The sequence below is a fragment of the Chlorocebus sabaeus genome, chromosome 9 (genome assembly GCF_047675955.1).
Source record: "Chlorocebus sabaeus isolate Y175 chromosome 9, mChlSab1.0.hap1, whole genome shotgun sequence".
In the NCBI taxonomy this organism is placed as follows: domain Eukaryota; kingdom Metazoa; phylum Chordata; class Mammalia; order Primates; family Cercopithecidae; genus Chlorocebus; species Chlorocebus sabaeus.
The window spans coordinates 268359-288489 of record NC_132912.1 but is presented as its reverse complement, the minus strand read 5'-3'; the positions used below and the strand labels follow the sequence as shown (position 1 = coordinate 288489).

Genomic DNA, 20131 nt, shown 5'->3' with positions numbered 1-20131 from the left:
GAATGCCATGAAGTGTGGGTACATCAAAAGAGCTTTGGTTTGCTTTATTTTTTAGAGTCAAGGTAATATATAGAGAAGTAGGTTCTTTGTAAAAGCGAGTCATCTCCTAAATAATTAGTAAGGAAAGTAACCATATTACCAATGTAGAGCCTTAATGTTGATAAAAATGTTAAAATGAAATATTAAACTTCTGAAAATGATTTTCTATAGGTTGTATCTAAATAATGTTTAAAAGCTAAAAGTTCACATCTCTATGTTTATCAAACAAAATGTACTTACAATCTCATCTCCTGGCAACCAATATCCTTCTTGTTCAATACCAGCTTTTGAACCTTTGCAGCCCACTGTTAGAGTTTCGACAATAAGACCATCTTTCACAGCTAAGCTCAGCTGACGGGTGGTCTCTTTAGGATGCATACCGTGGACTCGAGACATATACCTAACACAAAGGAAAAGCACATTTAAAAATCTTTCAGTACTGAAAACTAAAAATGAATGAAAATAAGAAAATGGAGGTAATTTCTTTCATTATGACTTGTATTTATGAGAGTCCTGTTGAGATAAAGGACAAGATAAAGAACACGATAAACAGAAAAGGAAAAGTCTTCAATACACAACTTTTCTAATTATCTGCTATTTTAAACTCAAATTCTATTCTGTAATGATTAGACCAAGATATGTTCAAAATAGTTCCAAATCAGCAAATATAAATCACTTAAGAGATTGTAGTCAAACATCCCATTTAGTTTTAGCCTCTGGAGCAATTACCACTAACTTCTACTCTACAGATTCTACATTTAGAATTTTATAATCCCCAACCATAGGACTTTAGAATTACAAACATATTTTGTAATACTTTTACTCAAAATTTAGGAAATGACACCAGAGAAAATTTAGAAATTACATGAGTGCTTGTCAACATGTAAGGAAAACATGGATGCATGTTGTGATCAATCAAGCAAAAATGTGATTTTCAGTGAAACATATTTTGAGTCACTGAAGCACGCAAACATTCCCTGATTTATAGTTACAAAATATTTTTTAAAAACAAAAAAGTAAAATATTTCCAACATACCCTGGATCACAGAGAATAATATTGCAGATTCCCTTATTGTAGATTCCCTTAATGTAGATTGAATGTAGATTCACCAACTACATTCAACTGATGTTAATACTTGGCATATTTGCTTTGTATCTTTTTTGTTTAATACAGAAATAAGTTTTATAAAGTTGGATTTGTGCCATTTTCCATTCTCCTCCAAACCTCAACACTGATTGCTCTCTCTTTACACACACACACACACACACACACACATCAATGTCAATGTATCTATCTGCATCTCCAGTGAACCACTAAACTTCAAAGAGATCTTTGGATATCCAGATAAAAAACATAGCATGAGCTAAATCAGACTGGCCTCAGACTTCTCCAGAGAAACATTCCATGCTAGAAGTCAGGGGAGTAATGCCTCAATGCCTCATAAGTCCTCAAGGAAATAAAGGTGACAAAACCAGTATGTTTGGATTAGCTCCCACCTTCTTCCTTCCCCGCCTCATTGCTACAGACGTTGCCATTGTCAGGGCCAGCGTTCTGTAGTCCAATCATAATTCCCACCTCTCTTTCTGTCTTAGTCCTTCGATTAACTGCATTGACAAAAAAGCAGTGTTGAAGGGGAAAATGTGCTAATGTCCTTGACGCTCACAGTGCAGAGTCAGGAATAACTATCTCAGGGACTGAGTGCACTATCCAAATATATAAACATCACCCTTAAAACAAAAAACATTTCTAAGCTACCTGAAGAAACCCATAGAAAATGTATTACGTAGTGATAAAACAAAATGATAAAAACAGAAGGCATATTATGTATGAGAAGACCAAAACCAGACATGTTTCTCTTTTTAATAAATACAAATGGGCTAAACTCAGCAATTTAAAAATAGTGGCTCAGAAAGAGTGTAAACAAATGGGCAGAGGCATATCATAAAAATGCTATCTAAATGAAGCAGGGGTCAAGATGGAAATGTATAGGATTTGGAAAACAAGGCAAAAATCATTCTTAAAAAAGACAAACAGAGCATAGTTATAATGCAAACAACTATAGGAAATGAAATATTGACAGAAATATAAAATTGTGAGATTTTAATTCACTTCTCTCAGTTCACACAAAAAAAATCAACTGGACAAAAAACTAAGTATGGCTATAGAAGAACTAACTAATAAGACAGAGCTACTGATTTATTATTTTTGAGATGTAATCTCACTCTGTTGTCCAGGCTGGAGCACAGTGGCATGATCTCAGCTCACTGCAACCTCTGCCTCCTGGGTTCAAGTGATTCTCCTGCCTCAGCCTCCCAAACTGGGACTACAGGTGCTGGCCAATTTTTGTATTTTTAGTAGAGATGGGGTTTCACCATGTTGGTCAGGCTTGTCTTGAACTCCTGACCTCAGCTGATCTGCCCACCTCGCCTCCCAAAGTGCTGGGATTACAGGCGTGAGCCACCGCGCCAGCCTGATTTTTTATTTATTGATTATTTATCTAGTTGATTTATTCTGAAATGAACAAACAAAAAAACACCTTAAGACAGGTATATTGATTTATCCTGACACCAAAAAAATACCTTTAATAGGTCCAGAAGACATACATAACTGACCACAAAATCACCACAAAGACGACTTGAAGAGATTCCAAAAGTGATACACGCCATTGTTAATCATGGTGAAATTAAATCAGATATTAATACAAAACCAGAAAACCCTCATAAACAACCACTGAGTCAAAAAAAAGTTACTGAAAAATTACAAAAGATCTAAATGAAAAGCTAAAGCAATGCTGTTAAAAAAGAAAATTTGTAGAATCCAGGAACTCCTTTTTTTTTTTTTTTTTTTTTGATACAGGGTCTCACTCTGCCACCCAGGCTGGAGTACAATAGCACAATCATGGCTCACTGCAGCCTTGACCTCCTGTGCTCAAGTGCTCCTCCCACCTCAGCCTCCTGAGAAGCTGGGACTACAGCCACACACCATCACACCTGGGTAACTTTTTAATTTTTTGTAGAGACAGGGTCTCACTATGTTGCCCAGGCTGGTCTCAAACTCCCAGCCTCAAGTGATCCTCCCACCTCAGTCTCTCAAAGTGCTAGGATTACAGGCATGAGCTACCATGCCTGGCCCAAGAACTCCTTCTTTAGGGAAAAATAAAAGACTTATCATTACCTAATCTAATCAATAATGAAAACGGAAAGCACAAACATACACAAAAAATGCTACAGGGAGACACCTATATATAAAAAGGAAATTAAAATACAAGCAACTACTTTGTTCAGTTCTGTGCAAAAATATAAACACTATGATTTTATAAGAAAATATAAATGACCAAAACCTGAACACAGAATAAAACAGAACCTTTAAAAGGTCAATTTCCAAAGAAATAAATAGAGGAAGTCTGCAAAGAGCTTACCCAGAAAAACATCAGCTACGGACATATTCATAAGTTACTTCTGTCAAACTTATAATGACCAGGTAACTCCAATAAGACTCAAACTCTTCCAGTGCACAATCATAGGAAAGCAAGGAATCTAGCATGTAATAAGAAAACCCCACAAAATAGCATAGACAAAGAAAATCAGTGACCCGTAGAAATACTGATATAAAAATCCTACATAAAATATTTGAATATAATCTAATATTATATATAAATATTAATATATTCAAATGTCAAAATAATATACTAATTCTAGGAACTGAAGAAAGATTTAATATGAAGAAATGTAAAAATATGATTTACTACATTAACAGGTCAAAAATAAATTATCATGAAGATTTTGATACATGTTGAAAGGCATTTAGTAAAATTCAACACCTAGCCCCTAACAAAACAAGAATGAGTAAATACTTCCTTAACCTAATCAAGAATATTCAAAGATGTCTGTGGCTGTCACTTTTCCTTAACACTCTGAAAAGGTAATAACCAACATAATTGAAATCGTCCTAAAAGTTGATAAGGAGTTTGCAAATCATGTATCTAGAAAACCCAAAAAAATCAGCTGATATGCTTTTTTAAGTAATTTTAATTAAGTATATAGTTCAATAAATTCTTTGGGTACAAACTGATTTACTAAGATTAAAAGCATTCATATACAGAAACCAAAAAGACAGATGACTGAAAAGAAGACCAAACCTCAATTATTTACAACAGTAAGAAAAATAAAATTTCCAGGAAGAAATAGAATGACAAAATTTGTGTAAAGAAAATTCTGAAATGTTACTGATGCAAAGAAAAAAGATGAACAAATCGGAATTTTCATTACAATAAAAGTAGCATTTCACATGATTGGTGGAAAGACTGATTAATCAATGCAGGACATTGGGACAACTGGTTATCTAACCTGGGAAAGGAGATGGAGCCCTACCTTAGATTGTACCTATAAACTATAGATAGATCAGATTTAAATATCGACAACAAAACCACACAATTGTTCAGCATGTGTGAAATAACACATATACAAGGAAGGAAATTCATTTTAGTATTGCTGGCAGCAAGAAACAATTAGAAATAATGTAAACATACATCTTAGGGGACTGGTTAAATAACTGATAATTGTACCAAGGATTATTATACAGTTTTCACAAGAAATGAAGCCATGTTACAGGTGTTAAGATGACATAAGCTCTATAACATATTACATTTTTTTAAAAATCGTGGTATAAGACACTACTATTTCTCAAAACACTGTATAACTGATATGCACAAAAGAGTTCTAGAGCTTGATTCCTTCCAGAAACTGCTAAGAGGGGCTCAGGGAACAAGGGATGGGAGAAGACTTTTTTCCACAGTATGCCCCTTGGAATTTCGTTTGCATCTATTAGCTAGACTATTTTAACTTAAAAAACTAGCTACCATCTACCATTCCTCCAGCAACATACAAGTTTCCTGCTCCCACGTAAGCTTGCCAGCCTTAGGGAGATCCCCTCCTCCTTTTTCAGACTCATTATGGCTCTTCTTGGTCCCATATTCATCCACAGTGATTTTAAAGTTAGTTTGCCAAAATCCACAAAAATAGTTAAAGCTCCATAACCAACGTAAGAATATCCACTGACGAAATTGGCACATATGCTCATTTATTTATATATTTTTCTATGTCTTTAATACGGTTTTATAATTTTTATCCATAAGATTCTTACATATCTTTTGGGTTTTTCCTAGATATTTTAATGTTTCTTTTGAAAATGGAATTTTATTTTATATAGTATTTCCTGGTCGGTGGTTGCTGGTCTTTATTGGGCAATCTGCTTACCTCTCTTACTAGTTTCGGGTTTGTCTGTAAATTCTATTGGACTCGTTTCTTATCAAGCTGATTAGGACTTCTAGTAAAGTACCCACCACAGGTAGTAATGGTGGGTATCCTTACCTTGTTTTAGATTTTGTAGGGGATTCTTACAACAGTTCACCATCAAACATGACTCTTGAGGATGCTTATTGGCAGACATATCTTATAAATATAAAATGATAAATATAAATGCAAATATGATGCTTGCTACAGGATTTTGGTGCATAACTTTTATTGAGGACATTTCTTTACAGTTTGCTAAGTGTTTTTTTTAATGGCACTGCATTTTATTATTCCTTCATATATTTTTATCCACAGACTATCACCACACAATGGGTTTTCTTAGCCACTAAGAAACAACCGTAGAGCATGGATTAACACACAACACAAGAAAAGGTCTGCTTTGTTGTTAGTCATAGTATGTTGGGCTCAACTTTCTTAATTCAAAGTGAAATGAAGTCAGTTAAAATGATATATTCTGGTCATTTCGTTCTCAATCGCTGGTCTTTGAGGGACTAAAAAAGATGTCTGCCGTGAAGAGCAGGTTGGAATCAGGGAGCCCTTTCATAGAGACAAAGGTCGGGAAAGGGTATGGCTGAAGGATTAGTGGCAACTGGAACACATGAATGACAACAATGCAAAACTAGGTGCTTCCTCCTATACTGATGCACCTTGAGAATATAACAAAGGAGTTAATAACTTTGTTTTCTAGATGGAAAGTTTTGAGTTTAGGTAAATTAGAATAAAGAAGAACTGATCTAGTATATATTAAAAGTGTCATCTAAGGGCTAAGAACATGTGTTCATTATTTATAACGGTTGTGTCAAGAAATACAAGCTCATAAAGTAATGTCTAAACTTGATGAATTTATTTTTTCCTGCTCACTCTATTTTTTAAAAATAGATATATATTGTTATGTTCTTAAGAAATAAGTTTAAAGAGATTCACACCTATTTTTCTTCAAAAGTAAAGCAAAGGTTAGAACTGAGCCAGAACCCTGTAAATAACAGAGGAGCACTGGTGTCCTACTACGCATTACAAGCCAGTATATTTGATAAGGCTTAAGATTTTCTAGAATTAATAATAAACTCTGAAGGTTGATTTATATGACACCTCAAATATAACAATGGTCAAATTCATTATTCATTTTCTTAGATCATCACTCAGGCAGGTTTGCATCATGTGAAAACACATTTGCTAGTATTCAGGTAAAGGACACTCCAGGTCTCTCGTTTTCTTGTAAACTGCTTAACCTGTAACGAGAACTTTTCTTCTTCCAATAAAGAGAGAACATAGCAATTTGGGTTTGAGAGACACTGATAAGTGGCCTTCTAGTCCGCTATTCTAATTTCACTTAATACCATAAGTCACAAAATGGCATATAAATGTCTAATATTTAAGTATACACTCAATTTCTCTGAACTTTTTCAATAACTTCCTCATTTTCTCCCACCCCACTCCATTCCCACAACTTTCCACCATCTGGCGCCCCAGAGCGCTCCCTTCTCTCCAGGGGTATGAGCTTCCATGGGTTGCTGAGCACTCAAGAGCCTCCAAGCCACAGGCCATAGAAGCCTACACTGTTTCCCCTCCCCAAGATCATTCTGAAAGTTCCAAGACAAATACATACATATATATAAAATATATATAATGTGTGTGTGTGTGTGTGTGTGTGTCTATTTCATGGTAACAGCCACTGATTTAACATTTTTACAAAAGTAAGGAATCTCATGAGTCATAATTTGCAGAAAGTAATTACCTATTTTAAGCCTTCTAACAATGATTCAATCTCAGAAACTTCTGCCATCTCATTTGAAATTAATATATTGGAAAACGAGCACAATTAAAACAGTATAAAAACAGCCACAACCAGTGGAAGAACAAATCACCACAGAATGCAGTGATGTGTTTTCTGTCAACGAAAAACATAACAAATGCCTGTGATGTCTTCTCGTCCCTCATAAACAGGTTCACACCACTGTGGAGTCTAGAGGCCGTTTACAATGTTGATGGTATCATAAATTTATTTTAAGTGTATTCTAGGTAATCTGGATAAATACCTTAAGACTTAGGACTGCCCCCCCAATTTCAATACCTTATGGCCCCCTACTGGCTCAGTGTACTAGCTCAGGGGGCTGAAAACATCAGAACCATAAAATTTGACACAGAAATTTAAATGAATATTGATCTAGTATCTTGATGTCAAAAGACTTTATGGGTATAAAAGCTATGGAAGTATAACAGGAGGAGATCCAAAATACCTGACTAGATTAGAAATGTTGAATTTCTTTACGACACAAACATCTGAAACTCATTTTTTGTTGCCTCTGAAGCAATTATCACTAATTTCCATTCTGTAAATTAAAAGAAAACAATAAAAAGGAAAAGCATGTATGACAAATATGACAAAAAGTTTATATTCTAAAAATGTGAAACTAAAACAACAGGAAAACAATTTTTCCCTCTTAAATCAGCAAGATAATTAAAATAATTATTCTCAATGCTGGTGAAGAGGCATCAAGACAGTCACCCTCGACACATCGCTATTGAAAGCACTTTCTAGAAAGCAGTCCAGCATTACACATCAACAGCCTTACAGATAATCCTATCACTTGACAGCCATTCCATTTCTAAGTAAATGACTTGAGATGGAGCAAGACTTATGTATTAACAGAAAAACGTTTCCAGCCAGAAGTGGTGGCTCATGCCTGTAATCTCAGCACTTTGGGAGGCCAAGGTGAGGAGATCACTTGAGCTCAGCAGTTCAAGATCAGCCTGGGCAATACAGCAAGACCCTGTCTCTAAAAATATATACACAGACACACATAGACACACACACACACTAGCCAGGCATGGCAGCACATGTCTGTAGTCTCAGCTAACCCTAACTCGAACCCTCCTCTCCCTGCCAAAACCTCTGTTAGAGTGTTTTAGAAAAGGAAATGGTGTGTATTCATCATTCCTATGGGCCAGGGAAGTGGTGACCCGTTTAGAAAATGTGAGGTATTTTCTTAATTAGCCAGGCATGGTAGTGTACACCTGTAGTCTCAACGACTCAGGAGGCTGAGATGGGAGGACTGCTTGAGCCCAGAAGGTCGAGGCTGCAGTGAGCTGTGATCGCACCACTGCATTCCAGCCTGGATGACAGAACAAGACCTTGTCTCAAAAAAAAGAAAAAAATGTTCCCCACATCATAAAATTTTATAGTTAAAAAAAGGGAACTAAATGTTAATACTAGTAAAATAAGTTAAAGTATATCCACTTTATAGAATACTATGCAGTTAATAAAATTAATGTTCTAAAAAACAATGTTGTGGCAGGCCGCGGTGGCTCAGGCCTATAATCCCAGCACTTCAGGAGGCTGAGACAGGAGGGTCACTTGAGCCCAGGATTTTGACACCAGCTGGGCAGCATAGTAAGACCCCATCTCTATAAAAAAATTAGCCAACCATGGTGGCATGCACCTGTGGTCCCAGTTAAGGAGGAGGCTGGGCCGGTCGCGGTGGCTCAAGCCTGTAATCCCAGCACTTTGGGAGGCCGAGACGGGTGGATCACGAGGTCAGGAGATCGAGACCATCCTGGCTAACACGGTGAAACCCTGTCTCTACTAAAAAAATACAAAAAACTAGCTGGGCATGGTGGCGGCGTCTGCAGTCCCAGCTACTCAGGAGGCTGAGGCAGGAGAATGGCATAAACCCGGGAGGCGGAGCTTGCAGTGAGCTGAGATCCGGCCACTGCACTCCAGGCTGGGCGACAGAGCGAGACTCCATCTCAAAAAAAAAAAGAAAAAGAAGGAGGCTGACGCGGGAGGACCACTTAAGCCCAGAAAGTCAAGGCTGCAAGAGAGCTGTGATTGCACCACTGCATTTCTGCCTAGGCGACACTGTCTCCAAGAAAAACAACAATGGTATGAGAAAATGCTCACAGTGTATATAAGAAGGATAAGATTTAAAATTATATATGCATATACATACTTACATGCATATAGAGAAAGAAACAGAGAAAGAGACAGAGGGAGGGAGAGAGAGAAGGAGGGAGGGAAGGGAAGGAGGGAGGGAGGGGAAGGGGGGAGAGAGGGAGAGAGGGAGAGAGAGGGAGAGGGAGAGACAGAGGGGGGGGGGGGGGGGGAGAGAGAGAGAGAGAGAGAGAGAGAGTTCTGCTACCAATAGTAATTTATTGGGTTGTTCAGATCAATCCTTCCATCGAAAACTAGAAAAACCAAAGAAAAGAATTCATTTAGGAGTATCTGCCAATTCTGGAAAAGGCAAGTGAGAGCTTTTGACAATCACCTGGAGACAGGGAGACAAAAACTGTTATTCAGGCACACCAAGAAAGGGAGCCTTGGCAAGCACACACAGACTAGGTTGTGATACTGAAAGACTATGCTTAAAGCAAACCTAGAAAGAGCTTGGTCCGCATACACACTAAAAGGCCAGTTTCAATCATGTCAATTCCTGATTTGATAAAGGTGATTTGAAATTGGTGGTCCACCAGACATCATCATCCCAGAGCCTGTATCCCTCTAATCTGTATTTCAAGCAGATATATGGCACACAGTTAATAAAAAACACTCATATGGGAGTGGAAAGAACATGCAATATGCAAGTACCTATTTGTTTGTAAAGTCCTAGGCTAGAGTGTAATAATCCTTCTTTTTCAGTTCTGTCCCACTGTCTAAATACCATGCACAGAACTACTTATCACGGACCTCCAGTGACTGACTGACTAGGAAAAATGCTAACAAGGAGAGGTGAAATATTCTAGTTTTCATAACACTAAAATATGAACCCTTTTCATAATTTCTATTTAAGCAAAACTGTTGAGTCTTAATTTCCCTTATTTCTGAATTAAAAATAATTTACCGTATTTGCTGAATATAGATACACTGTAAAGATTTTATGGGGATTAACCAAAAAAGTCCTTCCTTTCAATTATATTTTTGTTAATAGTAAAGGTATTATACTTTTTCTTTAAAAATTTTTCTCCATTATGATTACCCCAAATGTTACACTGTAAATAATTACTTTTGATTTTGATCTCTATTATTTATTCAGTGACCATATTTAAACTGGTAAAGTAAAACATTTAGTTATTTTAAAGCTAGGTAGAGACCTAGGTACCCCTTCAAATAACAGGCAAAGTTTTCATTTGGGGAGCAAAGAACATTTTTACTATGACATATATAACTACTTATTTTATTAACATTGGTTCCATTTTATAAAAAGGAAATATTTTTAATTTAAAATTTCAATTTCGGTCATTATGAATTATATATTTTACAGCTTGCTTGAATCTTTTTACATTATTAAATTAGACCTATCCCCAAATTTTACCAACTTTTTAAAAACTTACTTACCAGTTTATAACAATGATACAACTAATGAAAATGACATATCTGTGTAATGATGCAAAAATCACCATAGGTTCAAGAATAATGTAGTTGTTTCACATCTGAAATTGAAATATATTGTAAGTTTGATAGTCAATTTCCTTTGTAGTTGGAAAAAAGTAAAAGTAACAGCAGAGTACTGTTTTGGCATACTGTTTATTATATAACAATAACATTTCAATTAAAATTGCCTCTGAAATCTCAACCATGACTTCTCAAGACATAGGACTACACTCTGCCACCTGACATGAGCTTTGCAACTATTAGAAAATGGTTAGCTTTCCGAAAACCCTAAAGATATCTTTCTGGTTTTAGTACTACTAGAAATAGCCACGCTTTACCTAGGCAACTGATTTGCTTCATGGACATTACTAAAATGTTGAGGCTTCTCCTTTCCGTTAGCTACTAGAAAACGGAAAGCCAAATCTGCAACCCATCCTCGGCAGGCTGTTGGGCTTTATAGAGGTATAGAAGTCTTTCTTATATCATATTAGCCTTACTTGTGGTTCTATTTCATATACTAAACTTCGTTTTCCTTTTCCTCATCCTGCTCATCCCCTTCTGATATATATAACTTTACTCTATTCTATATCTTTTTTCTAATTGCCCCCAAAATATATTTGAAACAAAAGAACTTCCAATGAAATATACCGTGTATACGTATTGATACACATACATGAAGACAATGCGCACAGGGGCACACACATGAACTAAAAGCACTCCACCTTCCACTCTTTCTTCATGACGAAAGGGGGACTGTGCTTCCAGGACTGCTACGTTTACATGTTGCACTGGCAGAACTATTAATAGTTCCCCTTTTACTCTTACCCCAGTTTCAGACATTCTCTTCCCTTTTTCTCTGTTTCCCAGCAGTTGAAAATATGAATTCATCAATGTCTTACAATGAAACAGGATGTTTCAAATTTTTATATTAAAATTGAATTCCAGTATTTGAAATATATTATACTTTTCTTTTTAATATTAATTTACTAGCCCCAAACTAAATCTAACCTTATTTGTACAATGCTCCTTAGTATATTAGTGCACAATCTATATAAACACAACTCTAAGACAAAATTTCAATGATTACCAAATTTTATGATGTATAACCTACTAATTTTGTTGATGGATTTCCTTCAAAATAAGTTAAAAATTATAATATCATGTCTTTTCAGATCATACACATCTTTAAAACCTCCATTTTCATTTTTAACTCAATTATAAAAAATGGTCATAATAAAATTATATACTTTATCCAGTTTGTTGGAGAAAAAGAATTAAAAGCTAAATAACTAGGTTTTCTCTTTCAGTTCCATATAAAATTCCTCTTGATAACACTAAATAGAATTCTACTTACAACAATACTTAGCAGAAAAAATTTTCCATAGTATTACCAGAAATGTTTAGAAGCGAACAGCATGTGAATAATGTAATTTCCATGTAACTAAGATATCCTTTGCATTTTGATAATCTGGCACACAAAGTCTTCAGTAGAAGAACAGAGAAACAGCTAAAAAGAAACAGTTGACTTACATTATGATAATTATTGCTGAATGAAATGAATTACCTAAAACAGTGCAGTGGGTCATCAACAGACCGGAATGTGACCGAGATACACGCATCGGGGAACAGTAACCGGTGATGAGCCAATGCCGAGCACTTCCTCCTTCTCAGTCACGTGCCCGCCTTCCTGCCCCTTCTGTGTCATCTGTTTTCCCAGCAAACTTCCATGCCTCCCACTTACTTCCTCTTGGTTTAAATTTTTCAATTCAGAAATTACACGTATAAGAAATTAGGTTAGAATATGTGCAGTGTGAAGAACAAGCCGAACACCAGTTAAATCACCTGCTATGTTGGGAAAGCAGAGACCACTCTGACAAAATCTCCCGGAATGTGCATCCTGGCGGCACTCGCCCCCAGCGCTGGTCGCCGCCGCCCTTAATTTTGTGTTCACCGTCTCCCCTTTTGTGTCTTTATACTGTTGGCCCCTTAAAAACATGCTGTTCGGTGTTGTCTGTTTTTGAAGTTCACAGAAATGGAATCATACTGCATGTATTCTTTTGTAATTTGATTACTTTCTTAATATTATGTATTTGAAATTATCCCATATTGATGTGTGAGGCTATAGTTTATTTTTACTGTAGTATAATAGTCTGTTACAGAAATATACGACTATCCATTCTACTGTCAATGACCACTATTATGGTGCCACTAGCCTGATTTTTTTTCACAACTTGAACATTATTTTTATTTTTTATAGTTAATGTTTTAATTTTAAACACATATTTATCAATCTTTGCTCATTATTCATTCTTATATTTCAGAATTTTCACTTGAGATCATTTTTTTCTGCCTGATGTTAGCCAGTGAGAACTTCTCTTCTCTCAGATTGTATTTGTCTACAAAAGTCTTTATTTGAATCTCCTCCTTGAAAGGTAAAAAAATCTAGGCTGAGAGTTACTGTCTCTTAACACACATTGAAGCTACTATTTCACAGTCATTTGGATTCCAGTACTGCAGTTCAGAACTCAATTTGTGAGTCTAACTACCACATCTGTATACATGATGCCTCTTAAAAAATCTACTGGCTACACTTAAGATTTACTCTTTCCCTGTAGTAAATACTGCAGTTTTTACAATACAGCTAAATGTGCATATCATTTTAAATTTGGTCTGCAATGGGCTTCCTGGATTGAGTATTAGCACCTTTCAATAATTGCAGCAACTTTTTAGCCAGTATCTCTATAAATGTTGATTGTTCCTCATTTCCTCCATTACATCCCTCCAGAACTCTAGACATGCAGGTCTGTGAGTGACCTTGTATCTGGAATATATAGAGAGCTCTGTAACACTTCAGTAATACTGAAATAAGGTAACTCCATTAAAAAAATGGGCAAAGGATTTGAATACTATGTAAAAGAATTTATAACTGGTCAACAAGCACATTAAAATATGCTTGTATCAGGGAAATGCAAATTTCAACCACCACGAGATGCTAGTATAAATCAGGGACTGACTCGAACTTCTAAAAACTGACAATACCAGGTGTTGGAGAGAATGTGGAAAATTCGGAATTCTCATAGACTGCAGTTGGAAATGTAAAATAGTCACTTTGGATAACAGTTTTGCCATTTCTAATAGTTAAACACACACTTATCACATAGCCTAGCAATTCCACTCCTAGGTAGTTCTCAAAACGTATGCCTGCACCTGTGCATGAAAGGATATTGTAGCTTTTGCCATAATTGCCTCCTAATGAAAACACCAAGCAGGCATGGTGGCTCACACCTGTAGTCCCAGCACTTTAGGAGGCTGAGGTGGGTAGATCGCCTGAGGCCCAGGAGTTCAAGATCGGCCTAGGCGACATGGAGAAACCCCAACTCTACAAAAAAAAAAAAATTAGCCGGGCATGGTGGCATACACTTGTAGTCCCAGCTACTCAAGAGGCTGAACTGGGAGGACTGCTTAAGCCCAGAAGGTTGAGGCTGTAGTGAGTCGAGATTGTGCCACTGCACTCCATCCTGGTTAACAGGTGAGACCCTAATCTCCCTTTTAAAAAACCACCTCAAATATTCCTCCAGTAGATTAACAAATGTTTAAAATTGTGGTATATCCACACAATGAAATGCTACTCAGCAAAGAAAACCAATGAACTACCAATATACGTAGCAAACAGATCACAAAACGTGCTGATCAAGAAAAGCTGATCATGGAAAATAATATGTTTCCATTCATATAAAATTCTAAAACAGGCGAAGCTAATCACAGTGACCGTAGGCAAATCAATGATGGAAGGGAGCAAAAGGCAGTACAAAGGAGAACAAAGAACTTTTGGGGTGATAAAAACTTCCTATAATCTTAATTGAGATGGTGGTTACACAGGGCATTAGTTTACAGAGGAAGGAAAGAAAATGACTTCAAGAAAACACAGCTGGTTAACAGCAGAGTTATTAGTCTGGTTTTATTAAAGATTTCAAGCTTTTTGTTAGACTGACTAGCTACAGGAAAAAAGACTACGTTCACCTAGCACTCAGCAAATACCGCTGCAGACTGGTGAGTGACTGTCAATGCCAGTCACCCAGTTCTAGGTGTTTGGGACAGCCCACACCCAAACGAGGTCCCTACTCCATACAGAGGTTGCAGGGGCAGAGGGCACACAAATAATGGTACTGCTAATAAATAATTTAACTATATGGAATGCTGTAAGGGCCCCTAAAACATCTCCCCAAAGAGTTTTTGATTTTCAAGTTTAAATCCTAAAGAAAAAGGCAGACTGACTATGGAGTGAAACATAAAAAGGTAAAGTAGATCCTTACCTACTACCTAAAAAGGGAACTACAGATGGATTGCAGACCTATCTGAGAATGATAAAACTATACAATTAGTAAAAGAAAATGTAGGGAATATTCTGTGGCCTTCTTAAGGAGAAGGACTTCTTAAAAGAAAATTTCAAAAGGATAAAACATTAGGCAGAAGAGATTGAATATGATCATTTCAAAATTTGAAATTTCTGCTCAAGAAATAAAACTATGGAAAAAGGTAAATAAACAGATGACAGAATGAGAAAAGATGTTTGCAAAGCATAAAACCTATAAGGGAATTAATATTTAGAATAAAGAACACCTGTAAATCAACAGAAAAAGACAATAATTTCCTAGTGGAAAACAGGCAGAGAATAACAGGGACTCACAGAAAAGGAAACCCAAAACTTTATAAGAACACCAAGAGCTGCCTAAACTCAAGAACAGATAGAGAAATGCAAGTTCAAACATCCAAGTGACAAAATGTGGACAAATGAACAGCATTAAGCAAATGCAGATATGCAGGAAAATAAAACCCCTTGTGCACAGCACTACCCAGCGTGTAGAGGGAGGTGGCCCTTCTCAAGAGCTCAGTCAGATTAGGCACCTATGTGCCTACCCTGAAATCAGGGAGGAATTTCTGCTTCTGGACAGACAGACCAACAAGTTCCTTGTAGTGTCATCTGTGGTACTGAAAAGTAGGGCAACGCATAGTAATTTATGGTGGAAGGAAACTGAAGACATCCTGAGTGTCCATGGCAAGGAAATAATTCAAAACATGGGGAAAAAAACAAGGAGATATCCAGCACAATGAAAAACTTGAAAACATCCAAGTTATTCTAGACCGTAACACTGGCAGCATGATGGTCAGAAGGCAGGCAATACTACAGGGCTGCAGTAGGAGCTAAATGATATCATGGATGCAAAATGGAGTCCAGTACCTCACATTTAATACTTTACACTTTACCCCCTCTAAGCTCTCGCCTCATTCTTTTTTTGTATAACTGGAATATGTAGTGCTGCTTTAAGAATTTAACAGATGACACATGGAGGCATCGTGAAAGCAGAGTGGAAAAGCGTGGCCTGCAAAGTCACACAGATCCAGGTACAGACACCTGTTCTGCAACTGACTGGTTGCGTAACTTTGGACAAGTCACTTACCCTCACTGCATCTCGATTTGCTTATCTATGAAGTAAAATTAGTAAAGTCAACCCCATGCTGTTGTTTTGAGGGTAAATAAGATAATGTAAGTCATATAACAAATATTCATTCATCTTGTTTCTCCTCCTTCCCAGCTCATATTACAGTGTGGTCTCACCAGATGAAACACTGCGTTGTGCAACCACGACAACTAGTAACTTACGGTGGCCAAACAATGACATGGAAAAAGGCTGAGTGCTGCTGAGACAACCACCACAAATAGGAAAATGAAAGGGGAAAAGAAAATCAAAACGAGTATCTGATTTGAATTCTGATAGAGAAATTATAGAGGGTTATTTTTTTGTTTTCTATTTTCCAAGTATCTTGTAATATGTTTATGTTACTTTTAGAAATAAAACAAAATAATTCATGGCAAACAAATACTTCAAAATTGCATGGAACAAAGAGCAATACACCTCAAAACCTAAAATAGCATTGTTATGGCTCCTTCATCAATGGAGTCATTTTAATATTTCAGAACACATTCTGAAGCACTAGGCTCTTCCTAATTCTGACACGTAACCTGGGATAAATAATTTACCCTGATAGCCTCACATTCCCTACCTATAAGGTGGGGCTAACTTAAACTTCACAGTTGTTGTGAGGATGAAATAAGACAACGTGTTAGTTCCATGTAGATGATCATGTTTTGAAAACTTCGAAGTTTGCAAAGATATAAATACAAATCCATTAAAATACCAGAAGGAAACATTTAATGGTTAAGAGCTTGGATTCCAATATCAGATAGACCTGTATTAAAATTTTAGTTCTGCCACCGACTTTGGGCCATCCATTTTACCTTCCTAAGCTTTATCTTTTCAGCAAAATGAGACTCATGACAACATACCTCACAGAGTTGTTGTGAAAATTAATCATATAAAGTCAGTGCTTTTCACAAAATGACTAAAGTTATCAATTCTTATAACCCTCCTTCAAACCACTTCTACAGTTTACACAGCTGAATATTATTACTAAAGTCCCAATTACTGTGCCTCACACTAAGCTACAAAGAGAGAAAATATATATACCCTACCCTCAAGGTGCTCACCATCGAAAGGATGCAGAATGCTCTTCAAAGATCCTAAGAGACTAATAAATAACAAAATCAAATAGTGTATATGTATTACTTTTAGATATATATGTGTATATACACATATATATGTACACACACACACAATATATAATATATATGTATACATATATATGTATGTATGTATGTGTGTGTGTATATATATGTGTGTGTGTATATATATTACTAAGGAAACAAAGAGAAAGGAAAATGGGTCTGAATAAGGAATGTCTCAAAAATCTCAAAGGAGATTTGAGTTGGATCCTAAAAGAATGGGTATGATTTTGTCCACTGATGAAGGAAAAACACAAAATGAAGAATCCATAAAGTGCTCAGGCAATTGAGAACAGTCTCATTAGATGGAACACTGAGTAGGGAGACGCTGGGTATGAAAAAAAGAAAGAAAAGTCAGGGTCTCACTGTAAAGAGCTTTGTACAAATGCCTTGCTCAGGTATTTGGACTTTATCAATAATGAGGAAATCAAAACAGAATTTTAAGACCACAATCAGACCTAAAATTTAGAAAAATAACTGATAGAATTAGGTTGACTTAAAGGTGTCAGGAGATAACACCTGAAGGAGGAGTCTGGGAAGGGCGTCCCAGGCGGAGCATGGGACACAGATCTGAGGGCCTGCGAGAGCCCAGCCAGTGCGTAAGGAGGGTGGGGAGTTGCAGGAGGGTGTGCAGAAGAGGCAGGCCGAGATAGCAACACCTTTGCACAGAAATGTGGACTTCACGGGCAGCAGAAAAATGTTTGCAACAGTGGACCTATTGGTCCATTATCCTGATGATGTTTTTGAAAAGCATCTCTAACACCAACGATGGGAAGAAACAGAGACTAGCAAAGCTGGGGACTGGAAAAACAGGCAAAGAAGTCATAAAGATGAAAACCCAGGCCAGAACAGAGAAGAACAGATAGACTCGAGTCAATCCAGCCGCGGTAGAAAAAAATGACTATGTTTTACTTTTACCATTTCTACATTCAAAAAATATTTGCTATTCCCCTCTCGCTACAGGATAAAAATTTCAATGCTAGCATTAAAGATCCTGCTGGTCTAACTCTTTCTGCCTTTTTATCCACTTTTCTTTAAGCCTTACAGTCCCCCTCTGCTTGATCCACATAGTCTATGCTTTGACTCGCCTCTCTACCTTGTCGAATCCCATCCAACTATCAAGACCTAACTATTTCTGTACCCTTCACGATGCATCCCAAGCATTCTCACAGTGACTGTCCCCTCAAATAAGGCCTATAGTGTTGTAAACTGATAGACTCCAATCTGTGCTACTGACCCCCTCCTATTATTTTGTACTACTGTCTTATACTTTTATGTGCCTTGTATGTTTCCTTCATAGACACACAAAGAAATGTGAAATACATGAAAACAGCTAGACAACAACCCAAGGCAAGGTGAATGTTCTAAGAATTTGGCATGCTGGTAAAAACTCACTGTGGACTATACTTATTCAGAACCAGTTACTTCTTCTGTAAGGCCATTATTGTATAAAGTACAATAAAATAACAACAGTATACCCGCCAATCTGGTTTCATAATAAGATATGTAAGAAACACTAAATCAATACAGATGGAAATGAGAATACAACGAGCAATTCTGTGGAGAATCCTTGGGATTACATGAACAGTATAATACGAATCAATCGTTTTTTAAATGAGCTTATTTCCAAAGAAGTAACTTAGGCAATGGCTATTCTCTTCCTCTCCAATAATTCCAGTGAAGGAACAGAAATTGACAGTGAGACATAGCAAAATTTAACTTAAGAAATAATGTGTACCTAGTTGAAACTTCAAACGCAACCTACACACGAAGAGGACTTACAGTTTGGGTTTATGTATATCTGTAGCGACAGGAAGAACTCCAGGAGAACTCAGAAATTTCAATGCCAAATATGTCACAAGAGGTCAGAGGTCACATTTTCTAACTGGGGTTTGACCCTAAAGTAAGCAATACAAGTAATTAATTGATGCCCTAATCTGAAATATTCACTTGAATGGGACTAGTCTACCAATCCAATGTTAGTTTAATCATACTAGTCACAGTGTAATCACCGCTAGAAACACAAAATTAAAGTTGCCCAAGACAGGAAGGAAACATACAGGTCAAATACTTCAATTGCTCTTTCTAGTAGTCCATAATAAACAAGCTAACCTCCCTCAATCACACAGTCTAGCCAACAATGCCAGTAGAGACTAGTATAAAATCTGTACTTATTTCAAAAGTATGTCTTTAAACTGTCTTACCTAAAATTATTATAAACCTCTAAAGCCAAGTCATAACAGTCCAAATCAGATGTGAGTAATTTGTTTGGATTAAAGAAGAAAAGGAAGTGATATATGTAACTTGTTTTTAATGGATATTAAAATAGACATGGTATCTAGAGAAATAACATGACAATGAGTTATGAATCATACTGGGAAATTTTTTTTTTGAGACAGGTCTCACTCTGTTGCCCAGGCTGGAGCACAGTGGCACAATCATGGCTCACCGTAACCTCAACCTTCCAGGCTCAAGCCATCCTCCCTCCTCAGCCTCCCGAGTAGCTGGGACTACAGGCATACACCACCACACCCGGCTAATTTTGTATTTTTTTATAGAGATGGGGTCTCACTACACTACCCAGGTTGGTCTTGAAGCTCCTGAGCTCAAGGGATCCATCCGCCTCAGCCTCCCAAAGTAGTGGGATTACAAGCGTGAACCACAGCACATGGCCTCATATTGGGAAAGTCAGTAATTAAAAGTTTAAATGTCACTTCTGTTACTGATTTTGTTGTTACATGGTTCTTCATCCTTTACTTCTTGATGTATAATGTGTAAAACGAGGGCTA

At 36.8% G+C, this 20131-nt stretch overlaps 1 protein-coding gene across 17 annotated transcripts in view; it reads right to left on the bottom strand.

The window, feature by feature from the left end:
* The window catches only part of ZMYND11 (zinc finger MYND-type containing 11), a 112640-nt gene that overhangs the window by 44804 nt on the left and 47705 nt on the right, over positions 1-20131 (bottom strand). For 13 of the 17 annotated variants that reach the window (XM_008002066.3, XM_008002064.3, XM_008002065.3 and 10 more), the window contains one exon: positions 280-439. In XM_008002066.3, coding sequence (XP_008000257.1) covers positions 280-439 — 160 coding nt within the window. Of the gene's footprint in view, positions 1-279; positions 440-10684; positions 10780-19124; positions 19241-20131 lie in introns of all 17 variants that reach the window. The other 4 variants (XM_073018670.1, XM_008002075.3, XM_037983262.2 and 1 more) reach the window with 2 other exon arrangements.